The sequence below is a fragment of the Oncorhynchus nerka genome, linkage group LG6 (assembly GCF_034236695.1).
Source record: "Oncorhynchus nerka isolate Pitt River linkage group LG6, Oner_Uvic_2.0, whole genome shotgun sequence".
NCBI classification, from domain to species: Eukaryota; Metazoa; Chordata; class Actinopteri; order Salmoniformes; family Salmonidae; genus Oncorhynchus; species Oncorhynchus nerka.
This window is the reverse complement of record NC_088401.1, coordinates 22,779,157-22,805,464: the sequence shown is the minus strand read 5'-3', so window position 1 is coordinate 22,805,464 and position 26,308 is coordinate 22,779,157. Positions and strand designations below refer to the sequence as shown.

Sequence of the window (26,308 nt, the reverse complement as noted above, 5' to 3'; positions counted from 1 at the left end):
TACCTCCCCCTGTATATAGTCTCCACATTGACTCTGTACCAGAACCCCTGTATATAGTCTCCACATTGACTCTGTACCAGAACCCCTGTATATAGTCTCCACATTGACTCTGTACCGGAACCCCTGTATATAGTCTCCACATTGACTCTGTACCAGTACCCCCCTGTATATAGTCTCCACATTGACTCTGTACCAGAACCCCTGTATATAGTCTCCACATTGACTCTGTACCAGAACCCCTGTATATAGCCTCCACATTGACTCTGTACCAGAACCCCTGTATATAGTCTCCACATTGACTCTGTACCAGAACCCCTGTATATAGTCTCCACATTGACTCTGTACCAGAACCCCTGTATATAGTCTCCACATTGACTCTGTACCTCCCCCTGTATATAGTCTCCACATTGACTCTGTACCTCCCCCTGTATATAGTCTCCACATTGACTCTGTACCAGAACCCCTGTATATAGTCTCCACATTGACTCTGTACCAGAACCCCCTGTATATAGTCTCCACATTGACTCTGTACCAGTACCCCCCTGTATATAGTCTCCACATTGACTCTGTACCTCCCCCTGTATATAGTCTCCACATTGACTCTGTACCTCCCCCTGTATATAGTCTCCACATTGACTCTGTACCTCCCCCTGTATATAGTCTCCACATTGACTCTGTACCTCCCCCTGTATATAGTCTCCACATTGACTCTGTACCTCCCCTGTATATAGTCTCCACGTTGACTCTGAACCTCCCCCCTGTATATAGTCTCCACATTGACTCTGTACCTCCCCCCTGTATATAGTCTTGCTATTGTTATTTTACCGCTGCTCTTTAATTACTTGTTACTTTTATTTACTATTCTTATCCGTATTTCTTAAAACTGCATTGTTGGTTGGGGCTCGTAAGTAAGCATTTCACTGTAAGGTCTAGTTATTGTATTCGACTAATAACATTTGGTTTGATTTGATTTGCTCAAAGGGATATTAAATGTCCAGGGTTTTTTTTGTTCTTTGTGAGGCATTGCAAAACCTTCCTGGTCTTAATGGTTGAATCTGTGCTTGAAATTCACTTCTTGACTGAGGGACCTTACAGATAATTGTATGTGTGTGGTACAGAAATGGGGTAGTCATTCAAATATCATGTTAACCACAATTCTTGCACACAGAATGAGTCAAAATGTATTATGTGACTTGTTAAGCACATTTCAGCTTTCATTTTTAATGAATTTGTTAAAAACATTTACTGGGGTATTTTGTGTGATCAGTGACACAAAATCTGAATTTAATACATGTTTCATTCAGGCTGTAACAAAAGATAATGTGAAAAAAGTCAAGAGGTGTGAATATTTTCTGAAGGCACTGTGCATGTAACAGTCTTCTTCGATCTCCACACAACTCCGTTCTAAAAATACACGTTTGTTTTCATGATTTCTGGTGGATCATCAAAATAAATAAATCACATGACATTTTTGGACTCATTCAGCAGTTATTGCCTAATCTAGTGGAATACTATTTCAATTTAATGTTGAAAGTTCAATTTATATTCCTAAAACATAAGTTGAAAATGATGCTGTTGCTGGTTCCCGTTGACAATAACTTTTGATAAATAGCCCATGACAAAACTCTGTTTTGAAAATGAATCAAAACACAGTTTTTAAGTGTCCAAATCAGTAATCAATATGCAGAAACAGTTCATGATATATTGAAAACATAATCATAAAATGTACTACCTTTCGCGACTTCCGCCAAAGTTGGTGCCTCTCCTTGTTCGGGCGGCGTTCGGTGGTCGACGTCACAATCTTTCTAGCTTCCACCGATCTACATTTATTTTTCCATTTGTTTGGTCTGTATTGTACACACCTGGTTCCCATTACGTTGTAATTATTTCCCTATTTAACCCTCCGGAGCCATCGTGGTTTTGTGCGTGTTTATTGTTGTCAGTTGTCTCGTTTATGTGATTCTGGATTTTCGTTCTCATTGTTGGAAGATTATTTTTGAGTAAAGTTACTATTATTACTCATCTCTGTGTCCTGCGCCTGACTCCGCCTTACCCACATCACCTAGACTCTGACATACCTACACATGCCACGATATTATTTGTATTTATTTTAACGAGCACCAAAACATTTGTGGAAATTAATCACTCATATTGATTAGGGGGAAATCAGGTTTTATGTGATGTTGAGACTAAAACATGAAGAGTTTATAAGCTGAAAATGATTTAAAGCAGGACCAAACTTCACTAATCTGAGGTAAAAAGGTAATTGCCTTCATTTCCATGTGGTCAAAACGTCAGCTTGTGTAACGTAATAACACATACTGTCCACCTACAGGAAATTAGCGCAATATAAAATAATAGAATATGCCCAAATAAATCCAAATTTCAATTTAGGCTGATAGTGTCTGTGCCGTGTGTCTGTCATTCATTCATTCCCTACCTACCTATGAGCATGCATCTCAATGACAGCATAGGACATAATGGAGCAAAGAGTTTTCTTTCTTTCTGACTAACTAATATAACCAGGAAAAACTCTGAACCTAGACTAAGATACTTCAAAGAGGGTGGTGGCCAAAAAACTATAGCAACAACAGCAGAAAGGCATACGTGTGACCGCCAAGGCTGACCCCTGTGCCCTCTCCTCTCCACTTACCAGGTTGCCTATGGACAGCATGCCGTTGAACTCGTCAGTCATTGGGTAGTGCTCCATGGCCATGAACAAGGTGTTGAGCACGATGCAGATGGTAATGGCTAGGTCCAGGAAGGGATCCATCACCATCACCTTGACCAGCGCCTTCAACTGCAGCCAGCGGACTGCTTTCCCAGATCAGGTACTTGTGGGCAAACTCATACCAGCACGGGTGGCACTTCTGACGCGACTCCTCCAGTTCTAGGATGGGGAGAAGAGGGGGGGGGGGTTACACTTTTAAAATTCACACTTTGCCATTGTGGTGTAAGAGACTGTTCCGTGTCTAAGTAATGTACACTCTGCTACTTATCCACTTTTCTATCTTCCCTCAGTTGTGATTTTAGACTACTTAGACTACTCTCTGAAAATCCAACTTGACTTGGAAATTCCACCAAAAATGTCCTCTTTATGCATTTTCTTCAGGAAGGTTAGCACAGTATGCCTTTTCCAGATGTTTGTTGGTAGGGCCAAGCTTGGGTGCCTAATGAGGAGTTTGATGAAGATTGACGGCAGCTCAACGGAGCCTGAAGATGAGGCTTCAGCAGATATGAGGAGCTCCTGTGCTCACTCAATGGTCACCTTGATGGTCCACAGAGACCAGTGGCTATCAGAGTTTGTGGGAACATGACCATAATATGCAATTGGCATGCTGACTGCAGGAATGTCCACCAGAGCTCTTGTCAGATAATTTTATGTTAATTTCTCTACCATAAGCCACCTCCAACGTCCTTTTAGAGAATTTGGCAGTACTTCCAACCAGCCTCACAACCGCAGATGTCATGTAACCACGTCGGCCCAGGACCTCCACATCCGGCTTCTTCATCTGTGGGATTTTCTGAAACCAGACACCCGGAAAGCAGATGAAACTGAGGAGTGTTTGTCTGTAATAAAGTCCTTTTGTGGGGAAAAACACATTCCCAGTGGGTGGGCCTGGCTCCGAAGTGGGTGGGCCTATGCCCTCCCAGCCCCATCCATGGCTGCGCCCCTGCCCAGTCATGAAATTAATAGATTAGGGCCTAATGAATTTATTTCAATTGACTGATTTCCTTACATTAACTGTAACTCAGTAAAATTGTTGAAATTGTTGCATTTTGAGTTTATATTTTTGTTCAGTAAAAGACGATAACTAACTAAATACACCCAGATTTTTTTTAAACTAAACTAAATATATTTTTCATTTCGGCTTCCGAAAACGAGACGAGACAAATATCTTAACTGACCTTTTGTTTGTATTTTGTACTGTCTCTACTCAAAGGGTCCTACACACTCACACACTCAAAGGGTCCTACACACTCACACACTCAAAGGGTCCTACACACTCACACACTCAAAGGATCCTACACACTCACACACTCACTCCATCATCTACACATTCACACATAATACGCACATACATTTATCCTGACTCTACACACACACACCCACACATACAAGCTGCTGCTACTCTGAAAATCATATATCCTGTTGCCTAGTCACCTTAAGCCTATACATATCTACCTCCATCACTCCAGCATCTCTGCACATTGTTAATATGGTACTGGCAATAACCCTGTACATACTATGCTTACTGACTTACTTATTGTGTTCTTCATATTTTGTCTTATTTCTCGTGTGTTTTTTATTATATTACATTGTTATTGATTATTGCATTGTTGGGTTTTGAGTTTGCAATATTTTACTGTACTTGTACATGTGACATTAAAACCTGAAACTCAAAACATCAAACTTGAAACTTATCTATGTGACTCAAATCTGACTACTAAGTGGACTGGACAAGTCCAGTTTTTGGAGAGATTGAGAGCTTTCAGTGATATTTGTTTGGTCCAATCAAAAGCATGCATGACATTAGCAGAATTGTAAGGCTTTCTAATTGCAACTTTGTGATGCTGTCATTGGTGGGAAATAAATACCATGCCCAGGTCACCTCTCTGCCTGGCAACCGTTCTCCAATCTGGTGGCAACAAATCATTGATACAAATAAGATGGCTACTCGCCCTTTGGTACAAGCTCCCGGTAGAAAAGGAGGTGAGCCATTTAACTTATCGTGTTGATTCAAACAAGACCAAATGCCACATTTCCACAGGAGAAGACAGCATTTGCACCCACAAGTTGATGGGGAAATATACTACCAATCTCAAGACACATCTGAAAGATCCCAATATACTGTATATGCTCAGGTAAAAACAGATTGTAACAGATTGATAATGCTAGCTAGTTGGTTTACTGCAACCTATCAGACCTACCACGTATGACAGAACTTTGATTACAATATATTGTAGCTACAGTATGTCAATGGGTGTGATTTTTATCTGCTGCAGAGTAATGTGCTCTTCTGCCTATTTGGTTTTTGGAAGAGATGCGATAGGATGATATAAAGAAAAATATGTTGGTATGGCAAGGCTATGTATTGTGTGCACATTGAAGTCAGTCATTTATGTTTACTATAGGTTAATGTGATGTGAATCAAATGTGACTAAAATGAAAGGGCATTTAGTTGACTAAAATGGCCCACTGTTTTCAGCATTTTGACATTAACTAGACTAAATACTTCTTCAAATTACAAAAATGTGACTTAATTATATTTTTGTCAAAATGACTAAAATTAGACTAAATAATAAAAAGAGGGCCAAAATAAAACAGGTACAGAGGCCCCTTACCCTCCAAGGCATCTGTGAGATAGCTGGCCGCACTCAGAGCTCGGTCCCTCTGCACGTGCTCTTCTCTGGACACCGGGTGAGGCAGCAGCATGGTGCTCAACTCAGTGCTGGAGTTTGGCCCCTGGAGGAGACAGAATGGTAGGCATATTGGTAAGGGAGAGGTGGCCATATCGGTGAGGGGAGGCTGCCATACTGGAGAAGAGAACTGTTGTAGTGGTGAAGAGACGCATCCATTTTGGTGAGGAGAGGCAGCCATATTGGCAAAAAGAGGTGTTGCTTTATTGAGGAGAAACAGCCATATTGGTGAGGAGAGGCAGCCATATTGGTGAGATGAGGCAGCCATATTGGTGAGGAGAGGCAGCCATATTGGTGAGGCAGCCATATTCGTGAGGAGAGGCATCCATATTGGTGAGGAGAGGCAGGCATATTAGTGAGGTGAGGCAGCCATATTTGTGAGGTGAGGCAGCCATATTTGTGAGGAGAGGCAGCCATATTAGTGAGGTGAGGCAGCCATATTAGTGAGGTGAGGCAGCCATATTAGTGAGGAGAGGCAGCCATATTAGTGAGGTGAGGCAGCCATATTAGTGAGGAGAGGCAGCCATATTAGTGAGGTGAGGCAGCCATATTAGTGAGGTGAGGCAGCCATATTAGCGAGGTGAGGCAGCCATATTGGTGAGCCATATTTAGATTATTCTATGCAGTCAAACGTAATCTATATTCTCAGCAAATGATTATGAAATGACTGAGTCATGTGTCAGGGTTTCAGCTTAAACAAGTATCTCACTCTCCTTCAGTTCAGTCTTTGCATAATCATTTCAGGACATAATTTAATCTATATTAATTGTACATTTATTTAAATACTAAATGATTGGAAACCACATCTGAGGAAATATACTGCACTTCTAGTACAAGTGCTGTAATTATGTTTTTATACTTCTATAATTTTTCATTTAATAATTTGTCTTGTCCGATTACCATGGAAACGGCACTAGTAAGACAAATTCAAAGATGACAGATAGAGAATTACAATCTCTAACCAGATAATACTAATGGATGTCTCTATTGGCTAAAAACATAGCTCATATTGTACATGGTAAAGCACCGCTCATATCTTATGTCATAAAGCTCTCTCTGTCTCCCTGCAGGCTTAGCAATGTCTACTACTCATACTAAATGGGATCAATAAGTCAATGAAACAAACACAGCAGCCATGGAGAGAGGACCAGAAATATTTACGCATCAAAAATGTCCCATTTTTTTATACACCAGTTGTCAGTCAAGCCGCCTCCCAGAGGACAGGCTGATGGAGATGCACACACATGCTGTTGAACACAGCAGTCACTTAGGCAAGGCTATGCTAACACACACACATCTCACATTGAGTCCACAGACAGGCTTTTCAATTTATGTTGGGTCAATGGCTGGAACATGATTCAGGATAGAGGCAGGGTGGTGACAGTTATCTAAGACATTCACTGACACACACACGCACACACACACACACACACACACACACACACACACACACACACACACACACACACACACACACACACACACACACACACACACACACACACACACACACACACACACACACACACACACACACACACACACAAATCATCCCTAGAGCCATGTGATATCCTTATAACTAGTTACCTCCCAGCTGTATGTATCCATGATGGTGTGAGTGACAGGGGTTAAAGGTAGTCCAATCAAAGCCTCCCTGACACAAATCAGCCTCCCTCTATGATTACATAACGTCTTATTGGTCTCCCAGGTAGTCGGGCTGGCAGGCATGAGTGACGCACATCCCCAGTGTCAGAGCTCACATAAAACCACCCACTCACTGTTTGGCAAGTAAGGAACCCACCACAAGACCATTCACCATTTCGACTCCTTTGTGGCCCTACCATCGCCACCACCACCAACATTCATTTAGCATCTGTTGCTACTGTGCGTTGCCATGGTTGCGTTTCCGAGACACTCAAGCACAAGCCCGCACGAACACGTGCACACACACTTCTCAATAACCATCCACCACTATTCATCTGGATTAGCAGCAACACAGTGATTTTAGTGCCTTTCCTGGCCAGTCCTTTGGGTGCGATATTACAGTGTACTGTATTGACCTCCAGAGCACAATACCGCTGACTATAAATGAACTGTACTTGTTATTTTTGTTTGTGGTAAATAGACAAACCTGTTGGTCAATTTCTTTAGATTGGTAGCTTTCTATTTCATAATTTGTTTACATGACACACTTTTGCTAGCTGTGTGTGTGTGTGTGTGTGTGTGTGTGAATGCTTACGTGAGTGTGTGTGTGCATGTGTGTGAGAGAATGAACAAGAGATCGAGATCAAGAAGGATCAGTAATATAGTGATAGGATCATTGGAGTGCACTGACAACCATGCTGTTCTGAGAGCAGTCTGTTGAATGGGAAAGAGTAATAGAGATAGGATCATTGGAGTGCACTGACAAGCAGTCTGCTCTGAGAGCAGTCTGTTTCCTGGGAGAGAGTAATGGATATAGGATCATTGGAGTGCATTGACAAGCATGCTAATCTGGGAGCAGTCTGTTCTGAGAGCAGTCTGTTTCCTGGGAAAGAGGAGCATCATGTCCTTTATTTGGACAGACAGACAGACAGACAGACACAGACAGACAGACAGACATTTGATTTACTATCCTTGTGGGGACCAAACCATTTATTCCCATTCAAAATCATATTTTCCCTAACCCTTAACCCAAACTGCTAACCATAAATGTAACCCCTAACCCTAATTCTAACCCCAACCCTAATTGTAACCCTAACCCCTAAACCCTAAAATAGCTATTTGCCTTGTGGGGCCCGGCAAAATGTTTTCTTGTTTTATTATCCTTATGAGGACTTCTGGTACCCACAAGGATAGTAAAACCACACACACACACACACACACACACACACACACACACACACACACACACACACACACACGGCAGTGATAGCATGGCAAGTGATCCATTGAGTATTAGAGAAAATGCATTTAGGCTCTTCCCTTTTCCGTTCCTACACAGTTGCTAACATCCCTGCGGGGTAGTGTGAATCATCTGTTTTCAAACTGCAAATGAAACAGTGTGTTGTGTTAATGTTGAGTAGCCTAGCGGGGAAGAGGGAGCTGTTGGCTGTATCAGGTCACAGAGGTCTTGGCCAGTGACTCCAGGCAGCCTGAGGCTACTAAGTCCTGAGTCTACTCTACAGGATATGAGCTGTGGCCATTCCTTTGATACAGCTTTTTGCCACAGTAGTATCACCAGTTATCCACAGGGTGATTTCCCATGATGCATGCACATACGCAACCACACACACACACACACACACACACACACACACACACACACACACACACACACACACACACACACACACACACACACACACACACACACAACTCAGAAACCCAGTGCTCACACTCTCCTCCTTGACCTTCTCCATGATGCAGGCTGGGAGCCCCTGTGGGGTGACCCCGTTCTGGTCCATGGCCACGAACAGCTTCCCATTGACGTTGAGGAAGACCTGGGAACCCCGGCTGCCGGTGCTGTAGGTACTGGGCCTGCGTCTGGTGCTCCATGGGATCACCAGGGACCCAGTACGACTGTGTGTTCCCTCATTGTCCCCATGGATGCTGAACTCGTCGTCGGCGAAGTCACCCTCCGAGTCTTTGTTCCGGGGACGGAAGCTGAAGATGCTGATGTTGCTGCCTCGTCTGGTACGCGTGGAGATGGTGCGGGCGAGGAGTGGATGTGTCGGCTGGTGGGGGAGTGGAGAAAAAGTTTAAGTGGGATATATGGTAGGGAAGTCCTATGTTCGAAAAGAGTAAGATACTTGACTCAAACCCTGGATATCAGATAATCATTTGACAAATTAGGATTGCCATTGATCTCAGTAGTTTATTAGGGGAGAAAAATCTATATCCCAAAATATATACGTATATACAGAACCAGTCAAAAGTTTGGACACACCTACTCATTCAAGGGTTTTTCTTTATTTCTACTATTTTCTACATTGTAAAAGAATAGTGAAGACACAAAACTATAAAATAACACATATGGAATTATTTTTAAATTGAATTCGTTATTTTACCAGGTAAGTTGACTGAGAACACGTTCTCAATAGTTACAGGGGAGAGGAATGAATGAGCCAATTGTAAACTGAGGATTATTAGGTGACCATGATGGTTTGAGGGACAGATTGGGAATTTAGCCAGGACACCAGGGTTAACACCCCTACTCTTACAATAAGTGCATTGGGATCTTTAATGACCTCAGAGAGTCAGGACACCCATTTAACATCCCATCTGAAAGATAGCACCCTACACCGGGTAGTGTCCCCAATCACTGCCCTGGGGCATTGGGATATTTTTTTGACCAGAGGAAAGAGTGCCTCCTACTGGCCCTCCAACACTTCCAGCAGCATCTGGTCTCCCATCCAGGGACTGACCAAGACCAACCCTGCTTAGCTTCAGAAGCAAGCCAGCAGTGGTATGCAGGGTGGTATGCTGAATAGTGTAGTAACCAAAAAAGTGTTAAACTATTCAAAATATATATAATATTTGAGATTCTTCAAAGTAGCTACCCTTTGCCTTGATGACAGCTTTGCACACTCTTGGTATTCTCTCAACCAGCTTCATGAGGTAGTCACCTGGAATGCATTAAAATTAACAGGTGTGCCTTGTTAAAAGTTTGTATGTTGAATTTCTTTCTTAATGCGTTTGAGGCCAATCAGTTGTGTTGGGACAAGGTAGGGTGGCACAGCAGTCTAAGGCACTGCATCTCAGTGCTAGAGGCGTCACTGCAGACCCTGGTTTGATTCTAGGCTGTATCACAACCGGCCGTGTGATACAGTACAATAGGGCAATTGTCCCAGTGTAATCTGGGTTAGGGTTTGGTTGGGGTAGGCTGTCATTGTAAATGAGAATTTGTTCTTAACTGACTTTCCTAGTTAAACAAAACATTTTTAAAAAGGGTTGGTATACAGAAGATAGCTCTATTTGGTGAAAGACCAAGTCCATATTATGAAAAAAACAGCTCAAATAAGCAAAGAGAAATGACAGTCCGTCCTTACTTTAAAACCTCTTGGAACTACCCATCCCGGATCCGGGAGAATTGTCAGCAACTACACTAATTAGCATAGCGCAACGGTCAAAAAAAATTACTAGAAAATATTCATATTCATGAAATCACAGGTGAAATATAGTGAAACACAGCTTAGCCTTTTGTTAATCACCCTGTCATCTCAGATTTTGAAATTATGCTTTACAGCCAAAGCAAGACAAACGTTGTGTAAGTTTATCGATAGCCTAGCATAGCATTATGTCCAGCTAGCAGCAGGAAGCTTGGTCACGAAAATCAGAAAAGCAATCAAATTAACCGTTTACCTTTGATGATCTTCGGATGTTTTCACTGACGAGACTCCCAGTTAGACAGCAAATGTTCATTTTGTTCCATAAAGATTATTTTTATACCCAAAATACCTCCTTTTGTTGGTCACATTATGTTCAGAAATCCACCGGAAATAGCGGACACTATGCCGAAAGAAATGCCGAAAGAAAATCCAAATTATGTCCATAATATCGACAGAAACATGGCAAACGTTTTTTTATAATCAATCCTCAAGGTGTTTTTCAAATATCTATTCGATAATATATCAACCGGGACAATTGGCTTTTCAGTAGGTGCGAGAGGAAAAATGACTACCTCTGTCTTTTATGCAAGAATCACTCTTGAGAGCCCTCAGCTGGCCACGCAATGTAGTCGTTTACGCTCATTCTTCAAAATGAAGGCCTGAAACTACGTCTAAAGGCTGTAGACACCTTAGGGAAGTCACAGAAAAAGGAATCTGGTTGATATCCCTTTCAATGGGCAATAGGGATGCATAGAAAGCAGGGGTTTCAAAATAAGAGTCACTTCCTGATTGGATTTTTCTCAGGATTTTGCCTGCAATATCAGTTCTGTTATACTCACAGACAATATTTTTAGAGTTTGGGAAACTTTAGAGTGTTTTCTATCCTAAGCTGTCAATTATATGCATATTCTAGCATCTGGTCCTGAGAAATAGGCGGTTATTTTTCCAAAAATAAAAATAGTGCCCCCTAGTTTCAATAGGTTTTAAGACATGAAGGTCAGTCAATCTGGAAAATTTCAAGAACGTGGAAAGTTTCTTCAAATGAGGTCGCAAAAACCATCAAGCGTTATGATGAAACCGCCACAGGAATGGAAGACCCGGAGTTACCTCTGCTGCAGAGGATAAGTTCATTAGAGTTAAAAGCCCCACAAATCAGCAGTTAACTGCCCCTCAGATTGCAGCCCAAATAAACGCTTCACAGAGTATATGTAACAGACACATCTCAGCATCAACTGTTCAGAGGAGTCTGCGGAAATCAGGTCAAATTGCTGCAAAGAAACCACTACTAAAGGACACCAATAAGAAGAAGAAACTTGCTTGGGCCAAGAAACACAAGCAATGGACATTAGACTGGTGGGAATTTGTCCTTTGGTCTGATGAGTACAAATTTGAGATTTTTGGTTCCAACTGCTGTGTCTTTGTGAGACGCAGAATAGGTGAATGGATGATCTCCGCATGTGTGGTTCCCACCGTAAACATGGGGGAGGAGGTGTGATGGTGTGGGGGTGCTTTGCTGGTGACACTGTCTGTGATTTATTAAGAATTCTAGGCACACTTAACCAGCATGGCTACCACAGCATTCTGCAGCGATACGCCATCCCATCTGGTTTGCACTTAGTGGGACTATAATTTATTTTTCAACAGGACAATGACCCAAAACACACCTCCAGGCTGTGTAAGGGCTATTTGGCCAAGAAGGAGAATGATGGAGTGCTGCATCAGATGACGTGGCCTCCACAATCACCAGACCTCAACCCAATTGAGATGGTTTGGGATGAGTTGGACTGCAGAGTGAAGGAAAAGCAGCCAACAAGTGCTCAGCATATGTGGGAACTCCTTGAAGACTGTTGGAAAAGCATTTCAGGTGACTACCTCAAGAAGCTGGTTGAGAGAATGCCAAGAGTGTGCAAAGTTGTAATCAAGGCAAAGGGTCGCTACTTTGAAGAATCTTAAATATATTTTGATTTGTTTAGCACTTTGATTGGTTACTACATGATTGTATATGTGTTATTTCATAGTGTGGATGTCTTCACTATTATTCTACAATGTAGATAATAGTAGAAATAAAGAAAAACCCTTGAATGAGTAGGTATGTCCAAACTTTTGACTGGTACTGTACCTATTTACAAAACCTGAAAGCATACTATTAGATTCAGAATGTTTGTATTTATCCATGGTATTTTATCCATGTTGAAACATCGTGATGAAATTTGAACCCATTAAGAATGCATAGTGATGATATTCACCCTGCCCCCATCCACTGTATCCACCTTCAACGTGGTCACGTATCCCTTCTCCACGTCTCCCCCATTCTCTACCTCCTCCACCAGTTCCTCCAGACTTCTCCTCCTGCTCTGCACCTCCTTGTGGTCAGGGAGAGCCAGGCCCGGGGACAGTTCCGGGGACATCAAGGATTCTGTATCCTGAGCTTTCTGAGTAGGAAATGCAAAGGGTCAGCTCAAATAGGCATAGTCCTTTTTCAGCATATTGTGTCATTCAAAATGTACTAAACTCCCATACCAGCTAACCAATTGAAAGAAATGTCTACGGTCCAAATTCCCAATATTGAAAGCTTCAACGCTTAAATTCCATGTCGTAAAACCTTACGTCTTACCTGCGCTTCCCTCTTGAGGCGCTCCATGGCCAGCTGGAACTCTTTCTCTTTCTGCCAGGCCTCCTGGATGGTGGCCTGGTTCTGCTCCTCGTAGGCCATGGCCACAACAGCTAGGATCAGGTTGACCAGGTAGAAGGAACCCAGGAAGATGACCACCACAAAGAACACCATGTAGGTCTTCCCTGCTGACCGCAGAGTCTGGGGAGGGATAGATCGATAGATGGATGGATGGTTTGGCAAAAAGTATGTTATAAAAGACAGAGGGTTTGATTTTTGCAAGTTAATGTTGGTTTAAGCTTAGGTTAAAGATTGTGGAAGATTGTAGAAGACCTCCAAGACCTTAAATACATTACTGTAAACAAATATACTTATTTTCTTCCAATGATCTTTCTTACCTGTATGTGGATATTGTTTGAAATGAACCTGGTCATTTCCTGGTGTCCATACTGACCTGGTGATAGAGGTTCTCCCAGTAGTCTTGTGTCATGAGCCGGAAGAGGGAGAGGAACGCCCAACCGAAGCTGTCAAAGCTGGTGTAACCATAGTTAGGGTTCCTTCCTGCCTTCAAACACTCAAACCCATCTGGGCAATGCCTGTAGAGAAAACAGAAAGAAAACATCAAGAAAATGTCATGTTTGGCCCTAGTCCAGAATCAAGGTCCTAAACCGTAGGAACTAATGTAGATCTTACAGAGCAAATACCAAACTGCATGTTGCATTTTTTGTTCTGTCAGTAGGCCCAAATATGTTCCTTTACTACAAAAACGTAAACAAGGTCACACTGTATAAAATTATGCTGCAGATTGGATCCCATGCCAATATGCTGCCTCCTTAGTGTGTACAGTTCATGCACATTCACTGGCTTGTCATTGCCGCACAGTGAGCTCATCCCACGCCTGTTATCTTAGTGAAGGGTGGCCATTAAGATAAATAACCGTGTCCACAGGCCTTGAGCTTTATCCATGCGACAAGGTCCCGTACCAGTCGTCCCCATCGTGTGGTACAGATAATACTAATTCAATAAGCTGAAATATCACGGATGTAATTTACAGTTTATAAGCTTATCAGAGTATTTTGTGATTGTTCTTCAAATGTACATTACATAGTGGAACTGGTTTAGACATTTCCATGACTAACTGTGTAAGAAACAGTTCAAGAGCCAGCGAGGGTGACGTAAGTTCAGAGCAATGCCACAGCACTGCAATGCCAATGTATGCCACCCCACGTTAGAAACCGTCCCCATATTCTTGTGACAAAAAGGTGAGTCACTCCGACCCCCGGCTTCTTCAGACGTGGACCGGGTTAGGGGGGCTGGGGTGAAACGGGTGGGCGTCAGGAAGAGCGTGGCTGGGGAGTTGAATGGACGTGATGCCACCAACCTGCTTTCACGCCAATCCCTCTCCCCTTCACACCACCCCAGCCCTTCACCCATCCCTGCAATGCCCACCACAACCGCAGCCTGTTTGACCGGCCAGGCAACACCTGTCTGTCAGCGGCCTTGGCCGTGGCTGCGGCATGCGGAGGGAGGGCGTGAGGGTGTGGGGCGATGGGCGCTATCACCCACCAGACACCTCTCTGTGTATCTGGCGGACGTGTCAATGGACATGCCCCACTTCAGACCCCCGGGAGGCTGCTAACGGAAGGCCTCAAACCCACCACACACACAATTCCCATACGGCGGCATGTGTGAACTGCAGAATATCCTTTAGCATTGTTTTTAAGATGCATTTCCTAGATTTCCAATTTCCAATTCTAAGTACACCCTTTTTGTGTTTTCTGTACATTTTTATCATGGGTGCATGTACACGTCCATAGTAACCCACCAAAATATGGTAGCAGAATAATGTTTTGTTATTTTTCTAGGGGCATAAATTATTATGACCTTACAGGAAAACCAGGAAAGAGTGCCAGGGATTGCTATAACCTAACAACGCCTCACCCTGTAATTAAAAGTACCAAGTTTGGTAAATTAATGCTCTCACCCTATGTCTAATTGGACTGCACAGAAAGTGTCACTACAGCAGTCACACAAATGTAGCTGTTGCTGAGCCCCAAACATGAAACATCCACAGAATCAGATCACTTTTATAGGACACAAGCAATCGAAACGCCGCCTGGGGTTTGTGTTGTGATGAGTAACGTGTTGTATTGTTGTCAGAGAGAGAGAGAGATGAACCCTGACACAGAGGAGTCACTGAGAGTATCTGTCAGAGTAACTGCTTTCTCTCAGCACTCCGGCAGCTGGGGGTGCGATCGACCGCTATCCTATCTCTCGCCAGGGCACTGGGCATTCTGACATGGAGCTATTTTTGGCACCAGCAGTGAGCCCCGGTAACTATCCCTTTAAGAGGATCTGGGAAGGGGCGGGTGGGTTGTGGGAGGGTTGGTGGATGATGAACTATATCCCTGTGAGGATAGTGACTACCTGACGGTTCATCACAACACGCTGTTGAAAAGTTAGATGGGATGTACAGTTTGGTCTTTACTGTAGACCTAATACCTTGAAACTGTCAATGAAGCATCAGTACTCCACTGACAACAGTACAGAGAAAAAGAGAGGCAAAACAGATTGGCAGCAGCAAAACAGTGATGATGTGGTACACTTGGAATAAATGGTAGTAGTAGGCTGTTAAAAGTATCAAATCAGCTGGCGAGGATGAATTGAAACATCAGATCTCTATTTTTTTATTTTTTTTTATTTCACCTTTATTTAACCAGGTAGGCTAGTTGAGAACAAGTTCTCATTTGCAACTGCGACCTGGCCAAGATAAAGCATAGCAGTGTGAACAGACAACACAGAGTTACACATGGAGTAAGCAATTAACAAGTCAATAACACAGTAGAAAAAAAAATGGGCAGTCTATATACAATGTGTGCAAAAGGCATGAGGTAGGCGAATAATACAATTTTGCAGATTAACACTGGGGTGATAAATGATCAGATGGTCATGTACAGGTAGAGATATTGGTGTGCAAAAGAGCAGAAAGGTAAATAAATAAATAAAATAAAAAAACAGTATAAAAACAGTATGGGGATGAGGTAGGTGAAAATGGGTGGGCTATTTACCAACAGACTATGTACAGCTGCAGCGATCGGTTAGCTGCTCGGATAGCTGATGTTTGAAGTTGGTGAGGGAGATAAAAGTCTCCAACTTCAGCGATTTTTGCAGTTCATTCCAGTCACAGGCAGCAGAGTACTGGAACGAGAGGCGGCCAAATGAGGTGTTGGCTTTAGGATGATCAGTGAGATACACCTGCTGGAGCGTGTGCTACGGATGGGTGTTGCCATCGTGACCAGTGAACTGAGATAAGGCGGAGCTTTACCTAGCATGGACTTGTAGATGACCTGGAGCCAGTGGGTCTGGCGAGAATATGTAGCGAGGGCCAGCCGACTAGAGCATACAAGTCGCAGTGGTGGGTGGTATAAGGTGCTTTGGTGACAAAACGGATGGCACTATGATAGACTGCATCCAGTTTGCTGAGTAGAGTGTTGGAAGCCATTTTGTAGATGACATCGCCGAAATCGAGGATCGGTAGGATAGTCAGTTTTACTAGGGTAAGCTTGGCGGCGTGAGTGAAGGAGGCTTTGTTGCGGAATAGAAAGCCGACTCTTGATTTGATTTTCGATTGGAGATGTTTGATGTGAGTCTGGAAGGAGAGTTTGCAGTCTAGCCAGACACCTAGGTACTTATAGATGTCCACATATTCAAGGTCGGAACCATCCAGGGTGGTGATGCTAGTCGGGCATGCGGGTGCAGGCAGCGATCGGTTGAAAAGCATGCATTTGGTTTTACTCGCGTTTAAGAGCAGTTGGAGGCCACGGAAGGAGTGCTGTATGGCATTGAAGCTCGTTTGGAGGTTAGATAGCACAGTGTCCAATGACGGGCCGAAAGTATATAGAATGGTGTCGTCTGCGTAGAGGTGGATCAGGGAATCGCCCGCAGCAAGAGCAACATCATTGATATATACAGAGAAAAGAGTCGGCCCGAGAATTGAACCCTGTGGCACCCCCATAGAGACTGCCAGAGGACCGGACAGCATGCCCTCCGATTTGACACACTGAACTCTGTCTGCAAAGTAATTGGTGAACCAGGCAAGGCAGTCATCCGAGAAACCGAGGCTATTGAGTCTGCCGATAAGAATATGGTGATTGACAGAGTCGAAAGCCTTGGCGAGGTCGATGAAGACGGCTGCACAGTACTGTCTTTTATCGATGGCGGTTATGATATCGTTTAGTACCTTGAGCGTGGCTGAGGTGCACCCGTGACCGGCTCGGAAACCAGATTGCACAGCGGAGAAGGTACGGTGGGATTCGAGATGGTCAGTGACCTGTTTGTTGACTTGGCTTTCAAGACCTTAGATAGGCAGGGCAGGATGGATATAGGTCTATAGCAGTTTGGGTCCAGGGTGTCTCCCTTTGAAGAGGGGGATTGCAGCTTTCAATCCTTGGGGATCTCAGACGATATGAAAGAGAGGTTGAACAGGCTGGTAATAGGGGTTGCGACAATGGCGGCAGATAGTTTCAGAAATAGAGGGTCCAGATTGTCAAGCCCAGCTGATTTGTACGGGTCTAGGTTTTGCAGCTCTTTCAGAACATCTGCTATCTGGATTTGGGTAAAGGAGAACCTGGAGAGGCTTGGGCGAGGAGCTGCGGGGGCGGAGCTGTTGGCCGAGGTTGGAGTAGCCAGGCGGAAGGCATGGCCAGCCGTTGAGAAGTGCTTATTGAAGCTTTCGATAATCGTGGATTTATCGGTGGAGACCGTGTTACCTAGCCTCAGTGCAGTGGGCAGCTGGGAGGAGGTACTCTTGTTCTCCATGGACTTCACAGTGTCCCAGAACTTTTGGAGTTGGAGCTACAGGATGCAAACTTCTGCCTGAAGAAGCTGGATGCGTGTATTGGTTCCTGACTTCCTGAACAGTTGCATATCACGGGGCTATTCGATGCTATTGCAGTCCGCCACAGGATGTTTTTGTGCTGGTCGAGGGCAGTCAGGTCTGGAGTGAACCAAGGGCTGTATCTGTTCTTGGTTCTGCATTTTTTGAACGGAGCATGCTTATCTAAAATGGTGAGGAAGTTACTTTTAAAGAATGACCAGGCATCCTCAACTGACGGGATGAGGTCAATGTCCTTCCAGGATACCCGGGCCAGGTCGATTAGAAAGGCCTGCTCACAGAAGTGTTTTAGGGAGCGTTTGACAGTGATGAGGGGTGGTCGTTTGACTGCGGCTCCGTGGCGGATACAGGCAATGAGGCAATGATCGCTGATATCTGAGTACATGGCCCATATGAAAAACAACAGTTCTGATGTGTGTTAATCAGATCAGACATGACCCCTCCCCCTTCGCCCCCATCCCTCTCCCTCTTATCCCAGCCACAGATGAGCTCCAATAGTTGATAGGATACAACATAAAAGTGAACAGAAGTGGGAGCAGGGGAGTGTTTCCTACAGTCACTTTGTGGAGGGAACATTGGCTTGGCTGTGAGTTGAGTCACCCCTTCCAACCCTTCCACCCTGTGAAACAACAAAGCCTGGTGGGGAAGGCTTCAAAGCCTGGCGGGGAGAGGAAGGTGCCCTCCTAAACCTGATGTTCTCACTGCTCAGATTTATGCCCAGGTTTACCAAGTCAGTGTTTGTTAGGCACAAAATGGAAGAAAGCTAACTGAAATAGGGAGGGACTACATAGACTTGTCCAACAAGAAATGTTCATTTTAGTTTACTATTGTGTGCCCTATTGAATATGATCCATGATTCTGCCCAGGCTGCTTCACCGAGTGACCAACCACAGGCTAGGAATAGCCAGGCTGAGTCCTTCATTAAAGTTTGCAAACGAAAACATTTTTGAACATTTTGCAGTGGAAAACGTAAATGCATGTTTCTTATTGGTCAAATCGAGGTTGTCCCTCCCTGTTTTAGTCAATTTTCTTCTGTTTTTTTGTGTGAACAGGATCGTGATGAAGAACTCTGCAATAGGCTTTAGCTCTTACACAACCACGCTTCCTCCTCAGGCACTGATACAGGCAGAGTGAACACATCAGCAAAAGAGGATGATAATCAGCCCAAAAAAAGAGAACTACGATTCATACACTGGAAATAATGATGCTCGCAATGTGTACGTCAAGAATGAAAATGAATAGTTTGGATATGTATTTTGTCACTCCATAAGACATGTTTTAACAAAATTACAATATTCACTGGAAATGTAAGTTTAATTTTTTTCTGAAATACATGTCTATCTGCTCAAGGCGTCCATAATGCTAGGCCCCCCTCACCTCAAAAAAAAACATTATGTCTTCATCCCAAACCATTAAGAAAAACAAAAGTTGACATTACAACCAGTTAGCCTAATATTAGAGAGTTCTAGGACTGAGGTCTATGAGAATGAAAGTACTTAACATTTCTATAGCAACAGTATCCAGGAGGTTGTTGCCCATGGAGATTGTTTTCTATGACCTCTCCTGAGGATGTGGAATGGTCTCTCAGATTGGTTTGTCATGATTTATGTGGTATTTTATGCATTTTCTTGTTCCCAGTGTAGCTTGTGTAGATTAGGACGGATTGTTTGATTAGGTTAAAATGCCATACAATATTTCCCATGTTATTCATGCATTTACAAAAAAGTTTAGATTCCTTGCATAATTATTTCATAGATTTTTGAGTTCTCTTAGGTCAACTGGCAATCAAGTAAAAGGTCTGGAGAAACGAACAAACAATCACGCGTCATATGACTTACTATTCTGTTTCTAATGGGCTATTTTGAGGTGAACCGGGTCAAATAATAGGAGGCGGACATACTCATGTAACATTTAAAGCATCTAAAATACATCCTACTTACAGTTGATTTATACTACCTCTTATCTTAATGAACATCATTTTACACTCTGTAATTACCAGTGTAATACATGCCTGCTGATGGGTTTTTATAATAAGAATATTTACAGTACTAAGAAAAGACCAGATCATCAAAGGAGTCCTTCAGCTGGTATCATAACTGGGCAATAACGGCACAATTGTTAGCATACCCGAGGACTATCTTAAAGTATTCTGTGAAGTCTCTCTGAATCGCCACCCTAACGATATAGGCCAGTGTTAATGTCATTCGAAAAAAATGTTAACAGCAAAGCTATCCAGCATTAATATCGACAAAAATAAAGGCCCTTCAACTTGCACTTGATATAAATGCAATTAGCGAGCTGTTACATTCAATTTGATGACTCATCAAGTAGAACTGGAGTCAGAGGAATAAAAGGAGTTAAGAACATGGCACATACAGAGAGCCTAGGGTAGGAGAGAGCAAAAAGGTGGATGTAAGTGAGAGGCAATAATCTTCACTTTGCAGTCAGGGTAGCCATTAACAAAGCCATTAGAGTGAAGCCAAAAAGCTTAAAAGGATCAAATGTGACTAGAGTGGAGGGGCAAACCCACTAGCCCCCCCTCCCGCTGCCTCTCCCCCCACACACACCACACACACACCCCTACACCCCCATCCCCCATTTGGAATGCCAGATATAACTGTTCATGTCTATTGTATTTGTACTGAGTGAAACCAACCTAAATGTATGTGCCAATCTATGACAGAGATTTTGTATTGGAAGGGATATTAAATAGAATGTTTATTTATTTCGGTTTGATAAGGGACAGTAGTAGTTCTACGGAAGACCTGGGCCGTAGTCATCAAGCATTTTTTTCTCAGAAGTTTGATAAATATTGGCCCAGATCCATGTCCATTTTGATTGACAGGAAAAGGTTCCAGTGAGTGACAGCCGAATGTGGGACGAGCCTATGGGAGCATTGATTTCTACAGACCTTCATTGACCCTATGAGACCGAGGTAGCCAGACCAGTAAACAAACACCACAGAGACAAACAAATACCATTGTCTGCCATGTATTTATCTTAAAGGGTGTTGTGTTAATACAAGCTCACAAATGGCGTTTAACATTTCATCTCAGTTCATCTCTACAGAAAAATAACATATATTATATACACTACATGACCAAAAGTATGTGGACACCTGCTCATCGAATATCTCATTCCAAAATGATGGGCATTAATATGGAGTTATTCCCCCCTTTGCTGCTATAACAGCCTCCACTCTTCTGGCAAGTCTTTCCACTAGATGTTGGAACTTTGCTGCAGGGACTTGCTTCCATTCAGCTACAAGATCATTAGTGAGGTTGGGCACTGATATTGGGCGATTAGGCCTGAATCGTAGTGTTCGGCGGGGTTGAGGTCAGGGTTCTGTGCAGGTCAGTCAGGTTCTTCCACACCGATCTTGACAAAACATTTCTTTATGGACCTCGCTTTGTGCATGGGGGCATTATCATGCTGAAACACGAAAGGGCCTTCCCCAAACTGTTGCCACAACGTTGGAAACACAGAATCATCTAGAATGTCATTGTATGCTGTAGTGTTAAGATTTCCCTTCACTGGAAATAAGGGGCCGAGCCCGATCCATGAAAAACAGCTCCAGACCATTACTCTTCCTCTACCTTTACTTTACAGTCGTCACTCCGCATTCTGGCAGGTAGCGTTCTCCTGGCATCTGGCAAACCCAGATTTGTCCGTCTGACTGCCAGATGGTGAAGCATGATTCATCCCTCCAGAGAACATGTTTCGACTGCTCCAGAGTCCAATGGCGTCAAGCATTACACTACTCCAGCTGATGCTTGGCATTGCGCATGGTGATCTTAGGCTTGTGTGCGGCTGCTCGGCCATGGAATCCCTTTTCATGAAGCTCCAGACTAACAGTTATTGTGCTGACGTTGCTTCCAGAGGCAGTTTAGAACTTGGTAATAAGCATTTTTTCACACGCTACTCGCTTCAGCACTCGGTGGTCCCATTCTGTGAGCTTGTGTAGCCTACTACTTTGCAGCTGAGACGTTGTCCTAGACGTTTCCACTTCACAATAACAGCACTTACTGTTGACTGGGGCAGCTCTAGCAGGGCAGAAATTTGACGAACTGACTTGTCGGAAAGATGGCATCCTATGACGGTGCCACATTGAAAGAGTTCTTCAGTAAGGTCATTCTACTGTCAATCTTTGTCCATGGAGATTGCATGGCTGTGTGCTCGATTTTATACACCTGTCAGCAAAGGGTGAGGCTGAAATAGCCAAATCCACTCATTTGAAGGGGTGTCCACATACTTTTGTATATACAGTGTATTTCACTTAACATTTTCGAGGCAGTTCCATCCTCTGACCACTTAGATGGGTGTTTGGCATTTTGTTAAAGAGTAAGAAATCATAGCACAAAAAAATGAAGATGAGACATTATTTAAGGCCATGTAAGGCCACAGTATTTAACACCTTTATTGTTCCATTTAAATTGAATCAATGGCTAAAATATGGCGACTAATTGGTCACCAAACTTCAAAGCTGATTTATGCCGTGTTCACGTGCTAGTCGGAACTAGAAAACTTGATAATTTCCGTTTGAACGTGGAACATATATAACTACAACAAGTTAGCAAGTCAGAGTTTCCCAGTTCCGACTAGTACTTGAACGCTGCATAAATCAGAACTTTGGACCAATCACCATGCACCAGACAGACTAAGCTTAGAGCCTGGCTGTTTTATCATTCGTGGACACAAGCTGGAGCGTGCGATTGGATTGGCTGTTATCTCTCAGAGAGACAGACAAATACATCCTTTGTCTCCGTGTGTCTGGAGGCAGATGTTACATTTACCGTGTCCCCAGCCCGCCATAACTCACCCCAAGGGACCATTACTCTGCTCTCCCTTTAGGCATTCGCCCAATAACACACAACCCGTATGTTTTTCCTACTTTCCATTACATCTTCAATAGATTCCCTGTCTCACAGGAATTTTTTTAAGAAAAGAGGGAGGGGGGGAGATTAGAATGTTGAAATATCCCGGTATCAATTACAGCAGCTTTTTAAATATATTTTTTTAACCCTTTGTGGTGGTGGTGGGGGGGGGGGGGGGTGTTGAAAGCATGAGCTAGCATCACGCGACATTGAGGGCATTGGAAGAGGCTTTCATTTGATGGAGACTGCCTGTGTGATTTCCTGTGTGAGTTCCTGGAAAAGACATGGATGAAATGTTGTTGGTATTAATTTTCCATCATTATTTTGTAAGTATAAAAGTAGGAGATTAAATTGAAAGTGGGGACTATTTTGTCTGTGTTTGTGGTTGGAGCAAAATGGAAACCGTGGGGCACATTAGAGCTTGGCACCCAACAGAATACAGATGGGTATTATTTACTTTGTAAAACCCTAGATCTTAGCCCTGGCACTCCTATCCTGCCACTCCTGCCCGTTGCTCCAAAATCACTTGGCGTTACAGGATTAGAGCGTTGGCATGACGGGTCATGCTAGTGTTGAGGGCATTCATTAATTCCATGTCTATGTAAAGTACATTCATTTGATGAGTAGTTGGGCTGAGAATGGGATTCAGAATGATTCGGAAAGTTGCCATCTGATGTTAACTTGACGAATATTAAAGATGCCCCCTTTATCCTCCCTGAAAGTGACTATCATGTTGTTGCTTAATGGCTAAGAAAGATGCCACACTTCATGGACACATTTTTCACTGTTGCATGCTCAGTGTAGTTGTGTTCAGGCTCGCCTTCTTTCTATGGATACAATTGCCACTGGGTGTCCTAAAATGTACACAGTACACAAGTGGTGTCAGAGGTCACATGTTGATATCCTAACTGCAGTCTCCCATGGCTCAACCCTTCATACTGTCATCCAGAGGGCAGCCGGGTACTAGCATGTCACACTCATGGCCAGGGTGATGAGCCGACACGTTTGGTGATTTACCCCCAGCCATGCAACATGCATGTTCTCCCAATTGCCAAATCCTGGTCCAGAATACATCCATTTTGGGTTGAGGTCAATGTCGTTTCACTTCAGTGAATGTGGGAGATATATTAAGGAATTGTAAATTTACCATTATTTTCTGAGATATTATTATTTATTTTTTGTTGGCCCCAATCCTTAAAACATAAAGATTATCCAATGTCAAAGTGACACACACCAAAGTTATTAGTTGAACTAAATGACTATTTATAAGCTAGGCTTACTTATTTTATATATACAGTACCAGTCAAAAGTTTGGACACACCTACTCATTCAAGGGTTTTTCCATATTTTGAACTATTTTCTACGTTGTAGAATAATAGTGAAGACATCAAAACTATGAAATAAATATGAAATATGAAATCATGTAGTAACCAAAAGAGTGTTGTGGATGGCCTCCACAATCCACATTCACCCGACCTCAAGCCAATTGAGATGGTTTGGGATGAGTTGGACTGCAGACTGAAGGAAAAGCAGCCAACAAGTGCTCAGCATATGTGAGAACTCCTTCAAGACTGTTGGAAAATAATTCCAGGTGAAGCTGGTTGAGAGAATGCCAAAAATGTGCAAGGCTGTCAACAAGGCAAAGGGTGGCTACTTTGAAGAATCTCAAATACAACATATATTTTGATTTGTTTAACACTTTTTTGGTTACAACATGATTCCATGTGTTATTTCATAGTTTTGATGTCTTCACTATCATTTTACAATGTAGAAAATAGTCAAATAAAGAAAAACCCTTGAATGAGTAGGTGTGTCCAAACTTTTGACTGGTACTGTATATATATTATAATTTTTTGGTTACGGCATCGGGTATTTCCAGGCAGTCTCCCGTCCCAGTACTAACCAGGCCCAACCCTGACCAGGCGTGTTCAGGGTGGTATGGCTAAAAGCATATTTTTTTTACCCTGTTTTCTCCCCGAATTAGGTCCCTTGGCTCATCTTTGCATCTCCTCAATGGGGTAGCTGGGCTTACTTCTATACACATTACTCCAACTGTGCTATATAACTTGGGGTGCACGCATCATGACAGCAAAAATATCTACAAAGAACTGTGGTATTCGGTCCTTCTTGGATCTGCAAGCCTACTGTGCAGCGCACCAGTGTCAATCTGCATGACTCAAAAACGCATTATCCCCCTGAGCTAAAGCCTAAACACACATTAGTGCTAACACATATTCCCGTCCAATGCAAGGTTACTCATCAAGCATAGTTTGAGGAAACCAATTCTGGCATATTAGCAACGCAACCATAGTTAAAGTCACTGTCAAGGCCCACTCGCTTGTTATGGATGGATGGATGGATGGTGGTTGATAAGCCCATGGTGTCTTCTCTCTATAGCCTGAGGGCAGCTGAGTCGTCATCAGTCGACCATCACTCCGTCTTGCTGACTCACACCCTCAGAGCCAGGCTATCTCTGTTGACTTAGCCACACAGCGACAGGCATCATCTCAGCCACCTAAACCCTAACCTCAGGGCCCCTTTGTGACATCCTCTGGTACTGCTCAACAGCATGTACTAGACTAGAGCATACAACATGAGGCTAAGGTTCATGAGGCTATGGTTCATGAGGCTATGGTTAAACCATCTACAGTACAAGCCACCGTCACACTAGCCTGGTGGTCCGGTCTGTTTGGTATTTCGCCAACCCTTCTCTGTTTTTGTTCCTTACCATGCCAAACAAGATCAACAAGAGGGGAGCTGGAATACAACACATACAGAATGGTACTAACCTCTCTTCACAGTGCTGCACATTCAAATTTATTGGCTATTGTTCACTGTCATTTTCTTTAGCAATAGAACGAGGAGAAAGAGCAGTGTCACTTACCCAGCATCACTCCCGTCCCCACATATTAAGGCATCCTTAGCTCCCTCCACTTTGTAGTAGTTGTCTGAAAAGGGGAGAAATATATATATTTTTGTTGATTATATTGCTCCAGTTTTGCTGAATGTGCCCAAAAGCATTAGCATCTCAAGGTTAAAAGTATTTCAATGGTACTCAGACCTTATGACCAGAATGCCCTGCTTGGGGAAAGTTGTTTATTGACTGTATTATATTAATCACTGATCTCAAATCATCCCACCCTTAAACAACCCACTGGATGTAGGATTTTAATCATTTATCAAATTAAGAAAATGTTATTGTTTTGCGTTTCACCCGAGCTTTTAGGGACCAGTAGCCTGGTGATGTGATGTGTAGCGGAGCCTGCTTGAAGTTGAAGGGAGGGTGAATGAATGAATAGCATATCAGAACCCAGTAACTGAGTTGCTGCCGACTCCCACAAAAAAAGATGAGTCTTACATTTTGACAAGTGTGTTTTTTTTCTTCAAATGAGCTATGCATTGTTGCTGTGTTAAAGAA

General features: G+C 43.2%; 1 protein-coding gene across 1 annotated transcript in view; it reads right to left on the bottom strand.

Annotated features, from left to right (window-relative positions):
• The window catches only part of scn5lab (sodium channel, voltage gated, type V-like, alpha b), a 208,287-nt gene that overhangs the window by 103,943 nt on the left and 78,036 nt on the right, over positions 1-26,308 (bottom strand). The window contains 8 exon segments of the mRNA XM_065019402.1: positions 2,654-2,810; positions 2,812-2,890; positions 5,347-5,467; positions 8,799-9,137; positions 12,758-12,943; positions 13,126-13,323; positions 13,577-13,718; positions 25,775-25,838. Of these exon segments, the coding sequence (XP_064875474.1) occupies positions 2,654-2,810; positions 2,812-2,890; positions 5,347-5,467; positions 8,799-9,137; positions 12,758-12,943; positions 13,126-13,323; positions 13,577-13,718; positions 25,775-25,838 (1,286 nt within the window).